This window comes from Myotis lucifugus, unplaced genomic scaffold (genome assembly GCF_000147115.1).
Source record: "Myotis lucifugus unplaced genomic scaffold, Myoluc2.0 scaffold_0, whole genome shotgun sequence".
Classification (NCBI taxonomy): Eukaryota; Metazoa; Chordata; class Mammalia; order Chiroptera; family Vespertilionidae; genus Myotis; species Myotis lucifugus.
The window spans coordinates 47261213-47282963 of record NW_005871048.1 but is presented as its reverse complement, the minus strand read 5'-3'; the positions used below and the strand labels follow the sequence as shown (position 1 = coordinate 47282963).

The 21751-nt window shown below is 40.5% G+C and overlaps 2 protein-coding genes and 2 pseudogenes across 10 annotated transcripts in view; 2 read left to right on the top strand and 2 right to left on the bottom strand.

Moving 5' to 3' along the window:
- The window catches only part of ELOVL7 (ELOVL fatty acid elongase 7), an 81273-nt gene extending 77120 nt beyond the window's left edge, over window positions 1-4153 (bottom strand). For all 3 annotated transcript variants that reach the window (XM_014452595.2, XM_023751695.1, XM_023751696.1), the window contains exon 1: window positions 4010-4153. The gene's annotated coding sequence lies outside the window, so the exon portion shown is untranslated. The remainder of the gene's footprint in view (window positions 1-4009) is intronic.
- Window positions 3712-16424, top strand: LOC111825401 (annotated as a pseudogene).
- Window positions 4322-7999, top strand: LOC106696478 (annotated as a pseudogene).
- Window positions 16425-16660: 236 nt separating the features above from the next.
- Window positions 16661-21751, bottom strand: part of ERCC8 (ERCC excision repair 8, CSA ubiquitin ligase complex subunit) — a 39128-nt gene continuing 34037 nt past the window's right edge. For all 7 annotated transcript variants that reach the window (XM_006081425.3, XM_023751659.1, XM_014452580.2 and 4 more), the window contains one exon: window positions 16661-17960. In XM_006081425.3, coding sequence (XP_006081487.2) covers window positions 17892-17960 — 69 coding nt within the window. In that variant the 3' untranslated portion in view covers window positions 16661-17891. The remainder of the gene's footprint in view (window positions 17961-21751) is intronic.

Genomic DNA, 21751 nt, shown 5'->3' with positions numbered 1-21751 from the left:
TTTTCTTTTAGAAATCTGACGTGTATTAAGAACCATAAAAACAGCCATAATTGTCAACAAAGTAATTCCACTCCTGGAACACTATCATAAGGAAACAAATCCCAATTTGTTCAATGACATATCTGCAAAGATAAGTAGTACTATAACTTGGGTTGTTTATAATTTGCTGCTAATATATCTGTCCACAAATAGAGGATCAGTTGAGTAAATCACATTGTAACTCCTGGAATACTATAATGCAAACACCAGGACTTTTGGAAATTCTATAAAATGAAAAATGCTTACTATTTGTTATATGGAAAACACTGAATACTAAAATTCTATAGGGAGTGATTTAGGAAAACATGCATAGAAAAAAAGGAGAGAGACAAAGGTAAAGTGGCAAAAAAATTCACTGTGGTTAAAGTATAGTTGGTAGGTCAGAACTCTCTCCCTTGCTCCCTAATCCACCATTTTGGTACCTCCTTCCAGTTTTCTTTTCTCTTCTCCTTAAACCTCCCCAAGCAAAGGCAATTCTTTCCTGACAATGCCTTTTGGGATTGATCCAGGCCCATGTCGCCTTATATAGAGGTGTTTTCGGAAAAGATTCCTATTTGGCCTGTCTGCAGACTCATCCAACTCTCATGTCTACTGCCAGAATAGGACAGTCATTCTACGGCCAAATATATCTGCTGTGGTAATCTCTTCATTTGTGTCGTGTGTGCTTTTATGTATATGTTATTTTTTTTTTCAATAAAAACGGGTTTGTTTTTTGGTAACTTACTGTGGTTTCATATCTTGTTTTGCTAAAATAAGATTAGGATTCATGGTTCTCTGCGGATATGGTCCTACTCCATTACACCTCTGAGTGTAACGTTTATTAGCCGAGATAACTGGGTTCCTGTTCTCTGCCAATATGGTCCTACTTCATTACACTTCTAAGTGCAATGTTTAGCCAGAATAGCTGGGTTTCTGTCCACAGACTGGAGTTGGCAGAGGCTTTTCTCTTCTTCTACAATGCCTGCCAATGCCTGCATGGCTACCAATGCAAACTCCTCAACATCCTGTAAAACCTGGCTTAAAAAATTTCAAAGTTTCCCTCCATCAGCACACCCACCTATGTGTGCTACCTTAATTCATTGATCATATTCTGCAAACACCTATCAACCAACTAGTAGTTGTAAGGCCTGAAGATGTAATTTCCTAAGTTGTTCACAATCTTTTTGTGGACATCAAACATTTATGAAAGAAGATAGCCAACAATAGAAAATGACATGTGATAAGTGATAAATGAGTGTTTAGGGATGGGAGGGAGGGAGACCAGTGAAGAAAGGATGGGGAGGGGGTGAGATTGCTGAAGGCTAGAAGGAAGAAACAAGGGAAAAGTTGAATAGATTTCATGACCAGGAGAGGGGTGTTCGGAGATAGGACCACTAAGTTTGGTCCTAGCTGACTAGGAAAATGGAGGGGGCCCTTGACAGAAATGATATCAACTAGAAATTCTCTGGGACAAAGCAGGGCAAGTCCAAACGGAATATTATAGGCACTGAGTGAGAGATGCTACACTCATACTGAGTAAGACACATGGAAAACATAGACTCTTAAGCTGGATGAGTGGAGGTGTAACAGAAGAGACAAAGTTCTATGAAAAAAAATTTTTTTTGGATCTGGGTGTTTTATTAAGTTCTTTGGAGCAAAATGCAGATACCTCGGATTCTGGTAAAGCAGTTCCAACAAATAAAAAATAACTCATACTATCTCTCAACTCTAAGATGGGGAGGAGAGGAAGAAAAGAGGTGAGAAAGGCAAAATGTAAGCTTTGTCTCATCAATCATAACAGTTTTGTTTGTTTTTTTAATCTCACCAGCATCTGACAGCATTCAGGCAAAGTCAGCCAGACTAACAAAGAGTGAGTTTGGTGTAATCAGGGAGTGATCAGTAATTATATACACATTATCAAAAAGGTAGCAATTTAAGAAAATGGGAAAATATGTTAATTTTTATAGCAAGAGAAAATTAGGACTCTCTTAACTTATTAATTATTATTAATAACAAAGAACATTTAAAGTAGCAGACATTCAGATAATGAGTGTGAGTCCCTTTATTGGTGCTTACGGGGTCTGGATGTGCTTATGGGTTCCGTAGATGTCAGACACACACCATTTTTTCTCATTCAAAGACAAACGGAGTTTTTACACTCACTGACCCTACCAGTGAGATGTGTGTTTTGAGTAGTCTGTCTATAGAATGGATGCAGTTACTCTGCCAGATCACACTTTAAGTTAGAGGCTTTTGCAGTTGTGGAAACAGAGAAAGAAATGCTCTCACATTTCCTGACCAAATTGCTAGAGTCCCTATGCCTGTGTCTTGGGGTTGGGACAACATGTTTTGCTCTGGGAGAGGCATTTAAAATATAGACAGATGTCAGCCATGGCTCTTATCTTCCAGGAGTGGACACCATCATCACAAGCATGGGGTCCTTATGAAATCTTAAAAAGTAGAAGAACCCAAACTAGTACAAAACGACACAAGAAGGAAAAGAGGGACCTGAGAAAGAGTCTGGTGAATGATGCTTGACACAGCTCAGGACTTCAGGAAACCAGCGACCCAGAAAGGACCCGTAGGTGAGACAGTATGCAGTGGTGAACAGCCCCAGGACTGGACCACAGCCCGAGCCAGAATCCCCTGATATTTTCTGCACCCTTGGGCGAGTTACTGTCTCAGTTTCTTCATCCGTGAAATGAGGATCTTGTTGATCATTCACCTCACAGGATCCTTGAGAGGATTAAGAGTTAACACAAGTTCTTAGAGCAGTGCCTGCACATACAGCACTCGCTAACTATCTGCCATTGGAATAAAAGACTTTTTTCAGTCCTCAGTGACCTTGGGGAGAACAATTTCTGGCCAGCAGTAGGAGCAGACATTACAAAGTAAGGTAATGAATAAGCCAGTGAGCGGTAAGAAGACGGAGGCAGCCACAAAGCATCGATGAATGTCACCCGGTTAAACAATAAGAAATGAAAGAGTACAGGGTTGAGTGAAAATGCTTTCCGAGGGGATAGCTCAGCGAGGAGGAAAAGGCGGGGCTCGCCAAAACTCTTCTCCGGTCAGTGTGGGGCTGGTTTCCCCACCCACACAGGGAGCAGAAAGGGGAGAGACCGGACCCTTCCAGTCCCAGCCCTCCAGGGAGCCCCAGACAGCGCCATCCCCGCATCCGGTAAGTTTGAATCAGCGCTGACTGATTGCGGGAGAGGCCCATTTCCTAACGAATGCTCCTCGGGAGACGAAACAACAGGCTTTCCCATTTCCCTCTCCGGTACGACCTGTTCCACGGCTCTGTACTCATCACACCGCTCCTGGGCCAGCAGCAGCCGCCGGGACAGGATGCAGCTGCGGGAGCTAAAGAGGCAGCGCCCCGCTGCAAGAGCTGCGCCCCAAGTTCATTCCGGTCTCAAGGACACCAAAGCGCCCCAGCGGGGAAGGAAGCAGGAAGAAAGGGGCTCGGGGATTCTGGGGTGTGGCTAGTCGGCCGGATCCCGGAGCTGGGGAAGTGACCTCGGTGGTCAAGGTCGAGCAGATCCTTCCCTCTCCCAGTCCCACCAGCGAGCACCTTTGTCCTCCCGCCGGGAACAGCAAGACCCGCGCAGCGTGGGAGCGCTTAGGGGAGGCGCGCAGCCCGGGGAGAGCCGGTCACCGGGGTCCCTTTGGGACGCGGGGGGGAGGCGAGGGGCTCCCGGGAAGCGCACAGGTGAGCGCGGCGGTCCCGCCCTCCCCCAGGGAGGGGCCTTCTCCCTCCGCACCGCGAGCCGCGGTGCGGGAACAACCAGCCCGCCTACCCCGACCCCAGGGAGGGCCCTGCTAGGCTCCCCGAGTCTCCGGCACCCGGATCCCAATCCCCGCGTGCAGCACCCAAGTTCCTCCATCAGGCTGCTCCCAACCCCTCGCCTCGGGGTCTCTCTCTTTCCCCCATCTCTTCTCCGCGCCCCGTAAAAGTTTGGCCCCAGCCGGCGGGCCCAGCGCCCCCACTCACCCTGCGGGAAGCGGAGCCGAAGCGCCCGGCGCGCGAGGGAGCAGGGGGTGGCGGCGCGAGCGCGGAGCTCCTCACAGCGGCCCTCGCGCCCTGGCTGCCGACTGAACCGAGAAGGGGAGGAGGCCGCCGGTGGCACCTGCCCACTCTCCCACCCGCTGCGTGACGCGCGCAGCGCCGCCCCCGCCCGCCCGCCTGCCAGGTACCCGCGAGGGGCGGGGGGCGGAGCCGCCGCGGCCGGGAGGGAGCGGCCGGGAGGGGCGCGCGCCCGGGGGGCCCCGCCCCGCCCCGCTCCGCTAGCCCACGCCCAGAGCTTGGCCCGGGACTGGGCACGCTGGCTGCTTTGGGGTATCGGTTCTGGCCGATGGACTCATTACATTTCTTTCCTGGCACAAATGCCAGCACCCGAGGTCATCCCGAGACTTAACAGAAATAATGTGAAGATTGTCCTCAGGCATGATTCAGGGATGACACTAGGAAAATCTGAAATGAGGAAAACCTGGCCAAGGGGGAGGCTGGCGGGGGAGAGGGAGAAATAAGGACGTCCCTGCTCCAGGAAAGGCTATAAGGAGGGTTAATTCTTAATCTAAAATGGAGGCCAGACCCAACCAGGGCGAGAGGACCAATTTGGGTCAGCTTCATCCTCTGCTTATTAAGAGAATTCCTGCAAATAAGGGGGCTCTTAGAGCAATTGTATATAAGCTAACTACTTTCCTGGTTATTAACTGCAACTGCTGCAGGAAACAAAGTCTAGCAAACTTTCTCCTGAACTGCTTCTGTTGGATTGGGGAGTGGGGTGAGGATGCACATTACACATATGTATGTGCAGGGTACTCTGTTATTTTTTTAACTTACCTGGCCTTGTTTCTGGTTATGGTCTTCTTAAATGCTATTACGTTTTGGAATCATGACATCAATAGCTGAAAGGCAAAATAGGGGTCCAAAGAAGTGACTGATTTCAAAAGCAAAACCAAGAACTGGGATTGAGTTATCATCCAGAAACCTGAAAATAATCTGAGGAGTCCTGACCCAGGCACCTCGAAAACGTGGCCTGTGGGTTTGTGCTGCACGTTTTAAGCACGGAATCACGATAAATGGTTCAAAATTTTCCGAGAGGGTGGGTAGGGAGGACACTCAGTGGGCCAGAAACATATTTTTCTCACGGGCTTTGGCTTCCATCACCTAATTCTGCTGCACTGAACATGAGGTTTTAAATGTTTTTTGTAAAGCTTTGAGAGCCTACACAGTAGCTGTTGAAAGGAAGACCAAAAAAAAAAAAAAAATGGTAAACAAATTTAAGAGAACCTTGAAGTCAAGGATTTCTCCTTCCTTTAAGATAAATGTTGCTTTCATAATAAAAACAGGTGGTTTAAGTAGATTTGGGAAATCTTTTGGGAACTGGAGACAATTGCTTAATGATATTTGCTTTTGAGTCTTTCACTATCAACCAATCTACATATATTTATGAAATTTCAAATATGCAGAAGGTCAAATGGAGTCATTCACTTAACAAACATTTATTGAATGCTACCATGTTCCAGGTCCTGAAGATTCAACAGACAATAAAACAGACACACACAAAATCCTGTTCTCGTGGAGTGTACATTCATTCTACTGGGTACAATAGAACATAGGTGAATAAACAATATTCAGGGTTTTTGTTGTGATAAGCACTACAAAGAACAATAAAGAAGGGAAAGAGCTGGGGCCTTTGGAGGTGGGGAGCTGCAGTGTTAACGTGATTAGGGAAGACCTCATTGGAAGTAGGCATTGAGCCAAAATTTTAAAGATGTGAGGTGGCAAGCCTATTTGTCTATCCAGTTTACAGCACTGCAGTCAGGGGGAATAGCAAGGCTAAAAGACCTGGAGTATTGCCTGAGATAGAACAGCAAGCAGGCCAGAGTGGTTGAATTGGAGAGATTGAGGATAGTAATAAGTAAGGTCAAAGAGGTAAGAGACGCATTTTGAGAAATGACATCATCTGACTGAAATTCTAAAAAGGAGTATCCTGGCAGCTTTGTTGAAAATACTTTGGGAGAGGAAGGTAAAAGGGCAGAGACAGGGATGATTAGGAGGGTCTTACAAAACCCGGATGAGAGATAGAAGTGGCTTGACCAGGCTAGTAGTTGTAAAGGTGATCAGGTTTTTAAAATATATTCTGAAGGTAATATCAACAGGATTTCCCAAGGATCTGATGTGGGGTGTGAGAGAGGAAAAAAGAAGTCAAGAATGACTTCAGGGTGTTTTCCATGAAAAGGAAGAGAGCTTTTCTCCATGAGAGGTGGTATATCCCTAGTTGTGGTTGCACACTCAGCGCCTGCTACTCTCCTAGTACTTTCACCATGGCAGCAATACTTTTGATGTGAAAGACATTGACCCAGAGGGAAAGAAGTTGGACCAAGTGTCTTGACTGCATTGTGAGAGTGACTCTTTCATGATGGACCTTATCTTAGATGTAAACATTCAGATTTACCCTGTAGACTTGGGTGAGAAGTTCCGGTTGGTCATAGCCAGTACCTTGTGTGAAGATGGTACACTGGATGATGGTGAATACAACCCCACAGAGGATAGACCTTCCAGGGCTGACCAATTGGAGTGTGTAAAGCATGGAGAAGTATACAAGATTGAGGGAGATGAAAGCAGCAACATATTTCTCTGCCTACATGTTCTATGGGGGCCTGTTCATGAGGCTGCAGGGTATTGCCAACATCCTGCATGTATTTGAAGTAGATTCCAGAATTTATCAGATGAAGAAACTGGCCTTCTGAACCACCTGGGAAGCCTAACTTCCTCCCATCTATGCCTTTCCAATATACTTCCAACATCCTGAGGCTGCTACCATCATCCCTTGCTTGGATTCTAACAGACTATTAACTCTTCATTGCTTCTGCACATTGCTCCTTTTCAACCAATCCCCACACTGACACAGGAGTGATCCTATTAAAATCAAAGTCAGATTATGTCTCTCTCCAGTTCAAAACCTTCCAATGGCTTCCCATATACTCTCCAGGGACCTATAAGGCCCTTCTTAATCTCACATCATCTCCTACCATTATCCCCCTAATTACTCTTCCCTATTTGCCTGTCTTGCTGATCCTTGGACATTCTATTTATGCTCCTGCTTCACTTGATGTTCCTTTTATGATGTCTGCATAGCTAGCTCCCTCATTTCAGCTCATTACTCAAAATTCCATCTTTTTCAGTGAGGATTTTCCTGGCTGCCCTATCTAAAATTTAATACTGTTTTCTACCCCCATTTACCATTCCCTTTCTCTCTCTCTCTTTTCTCCTGCACACTTTTCAATAACATATTTGACTTTCATATTTAACATATTGTTTTTTTCCTTCATTTCAGTATAAGATCATATCTTCTCATCTTTTAAAAACTGCATTCTTCTCATTCCATTTCCGTTTATTCAGTCTCAATTTTATTTATTTTTTTCTGAGTGAATGAATTAACTTAATAAAAACATTTGAGAAATGCATATCTTTTTATTGTATTCAGTCTCAATTTTAAGGTCATGCTAATAATATCTATTCTCAATGGAAATATTTGAGCATAGCAAGATGGTCTGTTTTCTTCACTGGCACATAGCTGGCATCCAAGAAAATGGAAACATGTATGCACATAAAAACTTGTATACAAATAATCATATCAGCATTATTCATAATAACCAAAAAGTGGTAATCCAAATGACCATCCACTAATGAGCTAATAGATATAATGTGGTATATCCATACAATGGAATATTATTTAACATGAATGAATCTTGCAATCATGTTTGATCACAAGTAGGAAGCTAATAGAGGGTATGAGAGTAATAAGAAAGTGCCTAGTTTCTTGATGGTCCTTGAACCAGCACACCAGCGTAGGACTGCCTTCCTGGGCTTTCATTTTAAAAAATGCATTTAGTCTGGCAGATGTGGCTCAGTGGTTGAGCACCGGCCTATGAACCAGGAGGGTACATGCTTGGGTTGTGGGCTCGATTCCCAGTAGGGGCATGCAGGAGGCAGCTGATCAATGATTCTCTCTCATCACTGATGTGTCTATCTCTCTCCCCCTCTCCCTTCCTCTCTCTGAAACAATAAAAACACATTTAAAAAAAATAAATGCATTTATGTTTTATTTAAGTGATCATGGATTATCAGATAAACCTAATCCTAATTTATAAAAACTGCTGCCTTTGGGCAGTTGTTTTCAGGTTTATCATAATTCCCACCACTACCTAATGTCTCCCTACTTACTGACTGGGAGCTACCAGGTATCGTCACATCACACTATTTTTCTCTCCATCAGAAATGAATGAATGGAAGACAGACATAGCCATGTGTTTCATGGCAAGTGGAAGAGTGCATGTCACTGTGGAAGAAGAGGCTCTTCCTACATGACTAATACTGCACAGCCACTATTGGTGCACATCGTACTAAATGTACTTGACTTAAGAAGCTGTTATGAAAGTAGCCACAGTAAGAATTATGACCAGAATAGCAAAGACACGTAATGACAAATTAACTTAATAAAAAACTTAATGGACTGAAAATCACAGTTGTGATAATGGTGTAAAATGTATTAAGTAAAAAATTTTTCTTGGCGTGAAAACCTGTTGCCAGTGATGGGATTACAAAAAGGTTGATTGCAGCATGTATTGCTTCCTGAACAGAAACTAACACTTGCAAATCTGAGTTTAAACAGGTATAACATTTCCTAGCATGTTGAAGCCATGCTGAAGGGGCTTATTGCATGAAATGGTTAAATCGTTCATATTCTCCCCTCCCCCAGCCAATGAGAGTACAGATATAAAACATATAAACACCACTCAATTAGCTATAGTTACTTGTGATGTCCAAAGTTTTTAACCGTTGGTATAACTTTTGGACATCGTGCGAATAATGGTATACCAGGAAATTATTTTTGTGTAATGAGTAAAGTGGGCAAACAGGACTGCCAGAGGTGATCCAGCAAGTCGCTACTGACACTGGACTTGTTTTACAAAACTTAAATCCATGGTGGCAGTTTGCACAAGTCACACAACATGTTTATTTCACAATCATATTTAATTTAGAAAAAGAGAATGTCACAAATGCAGTAATTAATACTATGAAACAGATAGACTGCCATGGTTTGCACAACAGGAGACGTGTCAAATCAATGTGGTGCGAGACCAAAGAGATTTTTTTGGATAGATCTAAGAAATTGGTTTGTGTTGTCTAAAGAAAGGGTCAGCTGATCCATTAGTGAAGATTTAGTCAAAGACTGGGACTTAGGTTGACATTCTATACACTCCATTTTTCTATAAGTGTGTTCACAACCAGTTACATAAACAAATCATCCATTTATTCATCACATATCTAGCCAAATTGTGCCTTTATGAAACTAACTTAACCAGGAAAAATATGGCCTGTTTTTTTTCTCACCTGAGGAAATGTTTTCCCATTGATTTCTAGAGAGTGGGAGAGAAGAAGGGGGGAGAGAGAAATATCAACGTGACAGAGACACCTCAATTGGGTGCCTCCCATACTTGTCCCTACTGGAGCTGGGGAAATCTGCAACTGAGGTACGTGCCCTTGACCAGGAATCAAACCTATGACTCTTCCCTCTGTAGGCCGACAGTCTAGCCAAGCTAGCCAGGGCTTGGCCCATTTTCACATGCAGAAATCATTTTCCAGAAATCTAAGTGATGATTACCCTTTGTGGAGCTAAGAGCTGAATTCTAAAAAAGTTATTTGATTTCAAATAAATATTTGTAAAATGGAACAAACTTGCCTTTTCTCAGCTAATATTGATAATGTGAATAAAGAGTTAATGTAAGTTAGCATACTGAAGTGTAGGTATGAAATCTAACCATGAATTGAATTATAAACAGCTCAGATATGTTAAATATACAAAAAATTTACTGAGAAATCTATGTTTTGGAAAAACCATATCTGTGAAAAACTGTTACATTATTCACTTGAATAAAATGAATATTGCTCTCAAACATAGGAAAAAATGTCACATTTCTCTAGTTCAAGATAAAAAATAATAAATAATAACCAAAATAAGTACTTTTAATTGGGTATTTGAATTTTACATCAGAAAATCTAATCTCTAAAATTATGTATTTACTGTTATATGCTGACATCAAAATGTCATAAAGAGTATGACTATAATTCTTATATTTGGTTCTTGTTATCCCTACCCCTTCACTTATTTACCATGTTCTCCTGCCTTTTGTAAGCATCTGAGATTGTGAGCCCTTATCTTTCCTTCCCTACATTCTTTCTGGGTACAAAGCTAATCAATGACCTGAAATATGTAAAATTTCCAGAACTATCTGTCATATTTCCATGATTGGGGGTGGGGAGGGGGAGAGACACTAAAGAAGAAAGCCCAGAAACCTTAGAGCCTAAGGCAATGGGGAAATTCAGTCCAACCATATTACCAGGTAGGAATGGGCTAGTTTGAGAAGACCATATTAAGAAATCTAGTCCTGACCGGTTTGGCTCAGTGGATAGAACGTCAGCCTGCAGGCTAAAGGGTCCCAGGTTCGATTACAGTCAAGGGCATGTACCTTGGTTGCGGGCACATCCCCAGTAGGGGGCGTGCATGAGGCAGCTCATCGATGTTTCTAACTCTCTCTCTCCCTTCCTCTCTGTGAAAAATCAATAAAATATATTTTTTAAAAAAATCTAAACTCAAGGTTTCAAAGTTCCTCTAATTTTGTTTAGCTATTGAGAATCACAAAGCTAGTCTCCAGTATAACTGCAGCCCTCTAAAGGACTCAGGGAGGATCTATGTTCGTGTACAGGCTTGTAGCAAGCTTGCAAATAGGACCCCTTGCCATTTTGCAAGAAAACGGCTACATTATTAAAGTAATATCCAGTTATTAATATTTAATACACTTAAAATTTCATACATAGTAAATTATAAAAATAACACAATTAAGCACTTTATTATTTGCAAATTGTGAGTGGAGTTGCTTTGCAGTTAAGTGCTTGTTAATGGTGTGGTTTCACTGATTAATTCAATAAATAAATACATATTTTTGCATCTACTATTTGCCAAGCAGTGTTCCAGGTGCTGAAGATAAGCAATAAACAAAACAGACAAAACCCCTGCTCTAAGAGTGTACACTCTAGAAAGGAGAGGAAGACAAAATAAATATGCAGACAATGTCCCATAGAGGTGAAATTTCAGAAAATTTTGGTAAGAGCTCAGACCTCAATAATCTTGAGATTTTTAAATGAGTTCTATTAGTTGAACAATTCTTACATGTCAGAACTTTATTTCAACTTTGTAAAGTGTATTTTATTACCTTTCCTCAAATAAGGAAATTAGCTCAGGGAGGCTAAGCAATTTGCTAAATAAAACAGCTTAAATGGTGGTGGCTCCATAATAACTTAGATGGAAACTTTAAAAGTTTTAGTTTAGGCAAAACAGCTTGCTCCTTCCATTAGAATTTGAATGGTCATTCAGTATAATTCATGAAACTTTTATAAAGACACTTCACCTTTGCCTTCAATGAATGTCAATTAATCTTGACTATATGCCTCTATGTATTTCACACAGTGAATGCCACTTAAAAATGCTTTCTAAATATTTCAATGTGTGATTCTGGAGCGAAATGAACTTAACAATTTTCTATTCCAGTTTTCTGCCCCCTTCCTTTTTTGACTAATGAGTAAAAGAAAGTAAAAATATATTATTCAAATTTATATATTTTTTGAATACTTGTCGACTTGGTAGTAAAACTAAGGCTCAGGTCTTCTGATTTCCAGTCCACTGTTTACTATTTATTTCTTTGTGAAGCCACTACAATTACTTTTCATAATGTTACCATCTTTAATGTTCATAGTGATTGCCACTGAGTTATTTTAAATCTTGTATCCATAGTATTTACTGAAACTGACAAAATTTTGCATATAAAATATATATAAAAACATTAAAACAGGAAATTGAAATAGACAACTCAACTTTCAAAGACTTATTCCAGAATATTATTTCCTTAAAAAAAAAGAGAATATTATTTCCTCATTTTAGCACAACTTAAAACAGTATATTTATATAGAGACATACAACAATGGATGATGCTGGGGAGTGCAAACCACTGGGAAGTAGCAGCTCTCCTGCCCGTGCTGTTGTTTAAACAGGAAGGTGTTATCAGGCCCTAATTTAGTGCTGTAGCTAATTCCAGCCACAAACAATGACATGAACAAAAGAGAAGCCACTTGAGCCAGTCATTTTTTGCCTTCAAGAGTTGACCACCAATGCCAAGGAAACAAAGCCACTGGCCAGGCCTAAGGTTACAGCCCTATTAAATAACCATTGGCAGAATGTCAAGGCATTAAGAGGAGCTTGGTCTTAAACACTGCCTCACTTGTATTTTTAGTGACAAATAACAACCCAGGTTAGAATTCTAGCATTCATTTCTTTGTAAGCCCTGAGAAAGCATAGCCTAGGAGAGCCATATTAACCCATGAAAAGGTTTATGAGCACCTGCATGAGTTGAAACAGGAGTGGTTAGTCAGGAGGATACAGGGCATTTGTAGATTCCTACAGAGAATTAAGAGGTCGCAACAGGGTTGTTTATTATTTTCTTGTTTTTTCTATTTTTCAATTGTCTACTTAAAAAAAGTAGAAAGTAAAGAACTATACTTCCTATATTTGAGTTTTTTAATTAATTGTAAAGAACAGACTTGATAGGAAGTTTAGTTTCAATTGGGTCCCATATTACTGTAAGATGAGCAGCTGTCTGGTCCATGGACAATTTGGTTAATGGGTCCCAGGAAAGTATGTGTCCTTTACCTGACCTCCAGCCTTTCTGGGATGTAGGAATGATAAAAAAATTATAAAGATAGGTGAAGACATTCTATAAAGGTCTCATATATAAGTCTTTATGTACAGTGAGGCAATGTGCAATCCCCTTTATCTATAAGAAAGGGTAATGGGAAAGTTTTTTAAGTTGATGTAAGGTATAAATTGGACAAGGAGCTTTGACTTAAGAGCAAGATAGAACCCCATTTAAAGGTCTACTTACCTGACTAAAATTTAAAAAGAAGTTGTTTGAGAAGACCAGATGTATCTCAATTAAACTGGCTATTTGGGACCTTTAAGGGAGATGAAAGTTCTATGAATACCTTTTCTGAGAGACTAGCATTGTGTATTTTGAGAAGTAAAATGTGTCTTGGTAATTATCAGTCATGTCTGTAACCCCAAAAGTAATAGTGTGTCCTGGCAAGGCTCTGTATTGTGGCCTTAATACATTGAAGATGTGTGATTTTATTTATATTTTGGATATCTGGGAGGCAAGGGTCCCACAGTTGGTTTTTTCTATTCTCCTGAAAGGGGCAATTTTAGGCAACGGCCCAATTGTTTATAATAAACATGAAAAAGGGGCTACTTGTTGGCCAGGACATCCAGCACTAAGATGACTGCCTAAAGTTTGCCAAGTGTGTTTTTTCTTGGTTCCCATCCTTTATTAAGGACATCCTGGCTAAGATGAAAATCTGCATTCCACTGAGCTCCATCATGTATAATGGTTAGCTGTGCTGTGTGCATAGTCTATGTACTCCCATTGCTATTCATTCAGTGAATCCCAAGTGGCTTCCCAGGTAGCCATGTGGACTAGGGGTGGCATCCTCTAGTACCATGGCATCTGGCAAGAAACAGAGGACAGGGAAAACCACATCCTCCTGCTGGTGGAATATGCCAGAGAGCACATGTTTGGCTCCATCTTGTCTTAAAGAGGCCTCAGGAGCTATGCTGCCTTTCTGATGTTCAGTTTCCATGACCCATAACTAATAGGCAGCTGGTTATGGAAGGTCACAGCAAGAGCCTCTGTTTTCCAGAGAACCCAGCATGTACTTCATTTGTTGTTTTAACAGAGTACAGAATGAGGCTAACAAGGGCAGTTTCTTACATCAGAAGCCCTTGGGTAACTTATAGCCATCCTAAGTGGTCCAGAGACTCCAGGAGGCAATAAGAGGTAGCCAGTCTCTTGAGGGGTCTAGCAGGAGTGCCTGTTGATTTTAATTTGGAAGTAAAAATTGTAAATAAAGATAATGTCATCAGAACCCCTTAAGTACTAAAAGATATTGGACCTGTAGATCCTAAATGATTGCATCAAATGAATCTCATTGGAGGAGGATATCATCCATGTAATGTCATACCTGTTTCTGGAAGAAGGTGGATGCAGTGGAGATCCTATCTGCAAAGAATGTGTGCAAAGCTGTTGAAGTACCCAATGGGTAGCCTGGAAAAGGTGCATTGTGTCACTTTGAGGTGAAGACAAACTGCAGCTAAGAGGCTGTTGAAATAAGTACTGAACAGAACACGTCAGCCAAATCTACAAGAGCAAAATATGTACCAGCTGTTGATTGAACAGAGTCAGTAATTTTAATAATATTGGACACTGGGTATGAGGGCCACAATGGATATCAACATCATAGTGATCCATCATAAGGGTCCTTTTTATCTTTTTGTTATATAAATTAATTTGTATGTTAATCTATAATAATAAAAACATAGTATGCTAATTAGACCAACGTCCTTCTGGACGAAGCCAGGGCTGCGAGGGAAGCCCAGGTCCTGGGTGCCAGAGGGAAGCCAGTGTCGACAGCCGAGGGAAGTAAGGCCTATTCTTGCACGAATTTCGTGCATCGGGCCTCTAGTTTAGTATAAACATTTTGGGCTTCTAATTGGATCAAATTATAAAATTTTGTTATTATATATGTATTTATTACTTAATTGCCTTTTATTTTCTCCCCTTGTAGCTAGGGGTCTGATTTTGTTTTTAAATCAGTAAGTAATCTAGGATTAGAACTATGTTTGCTCAACTGGCATTTGCCTATTGCCTAAGATTTAAAGTTCCTGTTTTTCCCTTTGGGCTTATAGTCATCAAAAGTAGCCATCTTTTTTCCTTTGTTTTCTTCCTTTTTCAGGCTTTTGCTCCTGAAAGTGCAGCACATCTTTACTTTTTTTGTCTGGCTGATAAGAGGGAAAGGGGAGAGGCTGAAGGAGCCAGGTACCTCTAGGCAACCTCTCACTGGGAAGACATGACTCCTATCTACAGAATAATCATCTCTTCCTCAAACCCTGCCTTTTTTTTTTTTTTTGAGAGAGGAAGAGAGAGAAACATCAGTTGGTTGTTTCCTGCACATGCCCTGACTGGGGATCAAGCCCGCAACTGAGTATAGGCCCTTGACCTGGAATCAAATCAGTGACCTCTGGGTACATGGGATGACACTCCAACCAACTGACACTCCAGTCGCAGGGATAGGCCAGGGCACCCCACTTTTTTTATTTTTTTAACAAAGTATTTTACAATGGCTTGTATTTCTAGGCAGCTAAAATTTTTCCTTTTGGATGTTTACCTGATAAGCTTCTGGTGGTGCCAAGTGGCCTTTGCTGTGAGCTGTGTCCCCTTCCCTAGAGTGTCCCAATCAACCTCAGGCGAACTAGGAAAGCAATGGTGGCATCAGCTCTATTTGTGCATGAGACCCTTTGCATACTGACAAGCAGCAGCTCTTAGGAGAACCCATGCACATGTGGCAGAAGAAGTAAGGGAGTAGAGGGAGGAGAGGGGTTTTCATGAAATGACAGCATGTTGAATATCCCGTTATGTGTAACAAACAGATGCTTGGAAGAATGCCACTAAAATGTCAGTGGTGGTTATCTCAGTTAGTATAATTCTGCATGACCAACACATTTTTTTGGGAAAATTTTTTATGTTGCATGAATTTTTTGCAATGAACATGTATACCGTCATCTCCTGGTATTTGTAGGGAATTGGTTTCAGGACTCCCCATGAAAACCAAAATCTAAGGATGCTCAAGTCCCTTATATAAAATGGTATAGTACACACATCTTCCCATTACTTTAAGTCATCTCTAGATTACTTCTAATACCTAATACAATGTAAATGGTTGTTATAATGTATTATTAGGGAATAATGACAAGAAAAAAACTGTATGTGTTCAGTACAGACACAACCATCATAGGCCTAATCAGTAACAATGTTAGTAACAATGTAACTTTCTTTTTTGGGGAATATTTTTGATTCACAGTTGGCTGAATCTACTGATGTGAAACCCAGAGATGTGGAGAACGGACTGTATTTATATAACTAGAAAGAAGCAATATACTCTCTTGGGTTCTGACCTAGTTTGCAGAGACATTGCTAAACGCACCAAAAAGGTCAGAGTCGTTGGTAAATATGGGACCCGTTATGGTACCTCCCTCAGGAAAATGGTGGAGAAAATTGAAATCAGCCAGCACGCCAAGTATACTTGCTCCTTCTGTGCAAAACCAGGATGAAGAGGTGAGCTGTGGGGACCTGGCATGAGAACAGTAGCTGATGGTGCCTAGACCTACAACACTGTTTCTGCTGGCACAGTGAAGTCTGCCATCAGAAGACTGAAGGAATGGAAAGGCCAGTAGAAGCTGCACAATTTGAAACATTACTAGCCTATAATAAATGGGTTAATTTATGTTTTTTAAAAAAAGGAAGCAATACAGTTATTTGCAGTTTGAAGGAAGATTTATTTTTTTCTTAAAAGTAAAAAAAAAAATTCCAATTTCAATAGCATTCCCAAAAGTCATAAGCCTCCTATCCTCACCAAGGGGAACGGGGAAGTGAGAGTAATAGCTTAAGAAAATCAACAATAAAGTAAATGTATATAAAACATCTGTCCAGAAAGGTTTAATATGAGGTCTAGCACTTACACACTCAAAAACTCGACAACTGTATACTTGATATTCAAGCTCATAAAAACTTCTTTTACATGTTTCTTGCTGATAAGAACCAGGAAGAAAGGAAATACAAGATTAGCTTTATGATAATAACTTATGGGTTGACACAAAAAAGAGTAGACAGTAAACTAGAAATTTTATGACATTTCACGTTTAAGCCTGGTTCCCTGTCAGGAAATTTTCTGTCTTGATGAATGAAGTAGAACTTGGTCATATCTTAACAAGATTCAGAGAAAGGAAGTTCAAGTGTGAGTACAAGCTGCCATCTGCTGTGTTAAAATAAAGGCAACATGGGATTTTCCCCGAGTTAAAAAAATTCCTGTGGTGCACTTTTTGGATTATGGGAAGAACTGAATCCAAAAACATTTAACATAAAGCTAGACAACAGTCAACTAAATGAAATCACTACAAAAACCAAATACATGAATAAGAAAGAATAAAAGATTTTTATGCTAACTTTTCAACTATTATTTTTGATTTAGTCATCCTCAGTAAAACTGTCCTTGAAAGTGAAAATTAACAGACTGATGGTGTAGCCAGTAGAAAGTCAGTGCTGTTAACCACCAGTTGCTCATCCTCAGAGAAAGCATCACACAGTCCGCTCAAGACCCCACATGGGGTGCTGTGACTTAGCTCCTTGTACTATAGCAATAGGGGCTGCCCTAGGTCACAGCAATTGGGATCAAGAGATATGTTTTGATTACATATACTATATAGAAGTCTGTTTTAGGATTTCATGAAAATACTAACCACATATTTTGGTTGTTGTTAATCCTCACCTGAGGATATTTTTCCATTTAATTTTAGAGAGAGTGGAAGATAGGGGCAGAGACAGAGAGAAACATCAATGTGAGAGAGACACATCGATTGGTGGCCTCCTGCCCACATCTGGACCAGGGCTGGGGATCTAGCCTGCAACCAAGGTACATGCACTTGACTGGAATTAAACCCATGATTCTTCAGTCCGAGGGCTGACGCTCTATCCACTGAGCCACCCCAGCTAGGGCAATACTAATCACATTTTAAAATATGAGGAGAAAAATCCTCCAAATTCAGAGCTAATTTAGCTATCACTGAACATTTAAAAAAAAAAACTATAACAGTCCATTTGAAAATTTTCATTAATAGAGACACAAAGGTACTTAGGATTGACATTCATCCTTCCTCATCACTGCTGCTCCAGGCATCTTCAAATGCTGGATTTAAATGTGATCTGGTTGAGGTCTAAAAAGGAGGGAAAGAAAGATTTGATTAATCTATCTCATGATTTTAGGTTCACAATATAGTTACGAAATAGATAAAAAACAATTAGATATTTTGAAAGAAACAATTGTTAATTATAAAACAAAGGTAATGTAAGAAACACCCCACATACTATCCTATCTAATAAAGAGTAATATGCAAATTGACCATCACTCCAATACACAAGATGGCCACCCCCATGTGGTCAAAGATGGCCAGCAGGGGAGGGCAGTTGTGGGTGATCAGGCCAGCAGGGGAGGGATAGGAGGGACCAGCCCTGCAGGGGAGGGCAGTTGAGGGTGACCAGGCCTACAGGGGAGGGCAGTTAGGGGCGACCTGGCCTGCAGAGGATGGCAGTTAGGGTGACCAGGCCTGCAGGGGAAGGCAGTTAGGGGTGACCAGGCCTGCAGGGGAGGGAAGTTGGGGGCAACCAGGCCTGCATGGGAGGGCAGTTGGGGGCAATTGGGCTGGCAGGGGAGCAGTTAGGCGTCGATCAGGCTGGCAGGGGAGTGGTTGGGGGGTATTAGGCTGGCAGCCAGAAGTGGTTAGGGCAGGGGTGGGCAAACTATTTGACTCGAGGGCCACAATGGGTTCTTAAACTGGACCAGAGGGCCAGAACAAAAGCATGGATGGAGTGTTTGTGTGAACTAATATAAATTCAAAGTAAACATCATTACATAAAAGGCTACGGTCTTTTTTTTTTTTTTTAGTTTTATTCATTTCAAACAGGCCGGATCCGGTCCGCGGGCCGTAGTTTGCCCACGGCTGGGTTAGGGGCAATTAGGCAGGCAGGCAGGCGAGCGGTTGGGAGCCAGCAGTCCTGGATTGTGAGAAAGATGTCCGACTGCCTGGTGGGATCGAGTGTAAACGGGCAGTAGGACATCCCTCGAGGGGTCCCAGATTGGAGAGGGTGCAGGCTGGGCTGAGGGACACCCCTCCACCAGTGCACAAATTTTGTGCGCCAGGCCTCTAGTATAAGATAATGTAATTTCATTTTAAATTATCTACGTTTCCCTCAAAGCAGGTACCTCACAACACATACATAACATGTGAGCTCATGAGAGTGTGAGCTCATGAGAGTGTGTGCATGGGCACTAGTGCGCCACACACACACACACACCATGATGCTATTGCTTAATGTATTTCTGCAACTCTTTGGAATTACCTGGAGAAAGTAACAAATTACCATCCATATAGCTAAGACTGAAATCAGGTCTACAGTCTGACTAGACAACTTTATATTGTTTGGATGGACCTGACTTTTATAAATAAGCAAATATCCAAAAATGAAGAATAAAGTATTCATCAACCTGAGTAATACCATTTTTGGTTCAAAAAGTAATTTGGGCTACTAAGCTGTGAGGTTTATTTATTTATTTTTTTATGGTTGGTAAAGGGGTTCAGAAGCAATGCAAAAATGTGTCAGAAATGGTAACATGTTCGTCATTAGCACTAGGTTTCCCTGGGAGTTTTCTTGGAAAGATAACATGCATTTGGGTGATGTTTATTTAAAACGATAAAACATCACAGTATTCTTACAACTTTAGAGTCATACCTAATAAAGGTAATCAGCAACTAGAGGAATTTTAATTATTTGTGGTATTTTTAAATCAACTCACTTTTTTAGGAAACATTTTAAATGGTTACCTTCTTATTCTCTGTCAAATGACTGAAGGGCTTTAAGATGGTCTTATTTTTTTTTTTTTGAGTGTCTGGGCATTATGAGCCAGGTTTACTTCTTATTCTGCAGCTTTTACATTTGCTACAAGACCCCAAATTACCACCAAGACTACTCAAATGATCTTACATGTATTGCTTTTTACAACATACAGCAATATTTTATGATAAGGGTAATCCCTAGTGTATGTCTGAGAATGTTCATTTCCTTTTTGATGACCAGGATGACATAATTTTATAGGTCAAACAATAATAATGGTAGAAAAAGTAGACATTCCAGTAAATACCCAAAGTATCAGCCAGGATGGTTGTAAAACAATATATTAATTTAGGCATTCTTTATGGCTGTTCTATAGCTCAGAGTCTATTACTAACCTAATGTTGGCTATTGTCACTATTACTAAACCTAATGCTGACTGTCATCACTTAGGTATACAAACGAAATTCCATTGTATCTCAAATGTCCAGATACCAAACTATTACCAAATTTCAGCTAACTATTCACTTATTCCTCGCAGCAGTCCACGTGTTTGCAAGAGTAGCATACTGAACTATATTCATTTATTCTTTCATCCAAATGTTTACTGGGTTTATAACTTAACTACTAGGTTATCTAGTGAGAGTTTATTTAAAGATGCATTGTCCTTAAGGGAAAGGTAATTCCTCGTCCCTACTCTATCTTTGGAAGCCTTTAACTCTGCCTTACACATCTACCAAAAACATCCCTAGTTGGATAAAGCATATAAAGGTCATGCCTCCAAATTCCATTATGGAAGACCATTATGTAACCTATTAAACATTTAAATTTCATTTGGAGACTCAACAGACAAGTAAAATTATATTTTACTGTATATTATTTTTGAGCAAAGAAACAAAAATAATTAAGTGAAAATTGAAATGTAGTTGTATATAAATGTTACTGTTTATAGTAGTAACAATACAGTAGTAACATTACTTCTTATACTGTAATGTATTATAGGAAGTATATTTTATTGCTAAAAATCACAAATAAAACATCATACTCATAGTTAAAAGCTGCAGTAAAAATATGTATGGATGTGGTACACATATTATTGGCATGGGACCCACTGATCAAGTGTAACTACCAACAGTTTTCTCTACAACATCTCCTCCTAGTGGACATCCTTTCTATGCTTGAACATCTCTATCTTACCAGGTTGCCTGTTCTATTGACAGATAATTGCAAATGTCATGGAGATCGGAAAGCATGAGTTTAGAGTGGATCTAATCCAGGTCCAAAAACTGGGAAAGAAGAAAAGAAACAAGCATCTACCACACATACATCTTGATAAATCCTAAATTTCTTAATGGTCATTACTGGAAAGTCTTCATAGGTAGAATATAGGGTTGTTAGTGTCAGCAAGTAATTATACACTTGCATAAATGATAAATAAAACAGTTCTGTATTGTGTGACCCAAAATGAAGTAAGACTCTTGGTGAGAGGTCAGATTTAGACTGTAATGTAGCTGACCTATAGATCTCAGAAAGGAAAAATTGATTAAGAGTTATATAGGCTTGCTTTGACAACAACTATTTTAGGAAGAGGGGGCCAAAAGAAGGCAGATTACTGATATAATAAAACAGCCTGTCAATTAAATAACAGGATTTATACTTCAAAACCATAAAATTTGTTCCTATTACCCAATACCCATCAAGTTTCTAATGCAGAACTAAATTCCTCCCCTATCTAGGATTTCAGAAGAAACACCCATAATGGATTATATCTTGGTTGATGGGGAAGTAAATCTCACCTAAGGGTGAATCTGAAAGGGATCCTAAAAACAATTTTTGCTTTAATGATATAAACTTGTCTCAGATCACTAATAATGGCAAAATGGGGATTCAAATCCAGTTACCTACCAGTTTTATTATTACTTAATTTACCTGGAACTAAAGACTAAGTGAGTGTGTGTATGTGTAGTTGCCTCTCTGGGAAACTGCAGGAGTTATTTATTTTATAGTTGAGATGAAAAACATTTAAATATGAGTTAAACAGTAAATATACATGTCAGGAACAGAGTCTTGTATAGATGGACTTCTCCACTGGGTATCTGTAAAATGATCACATTCATGT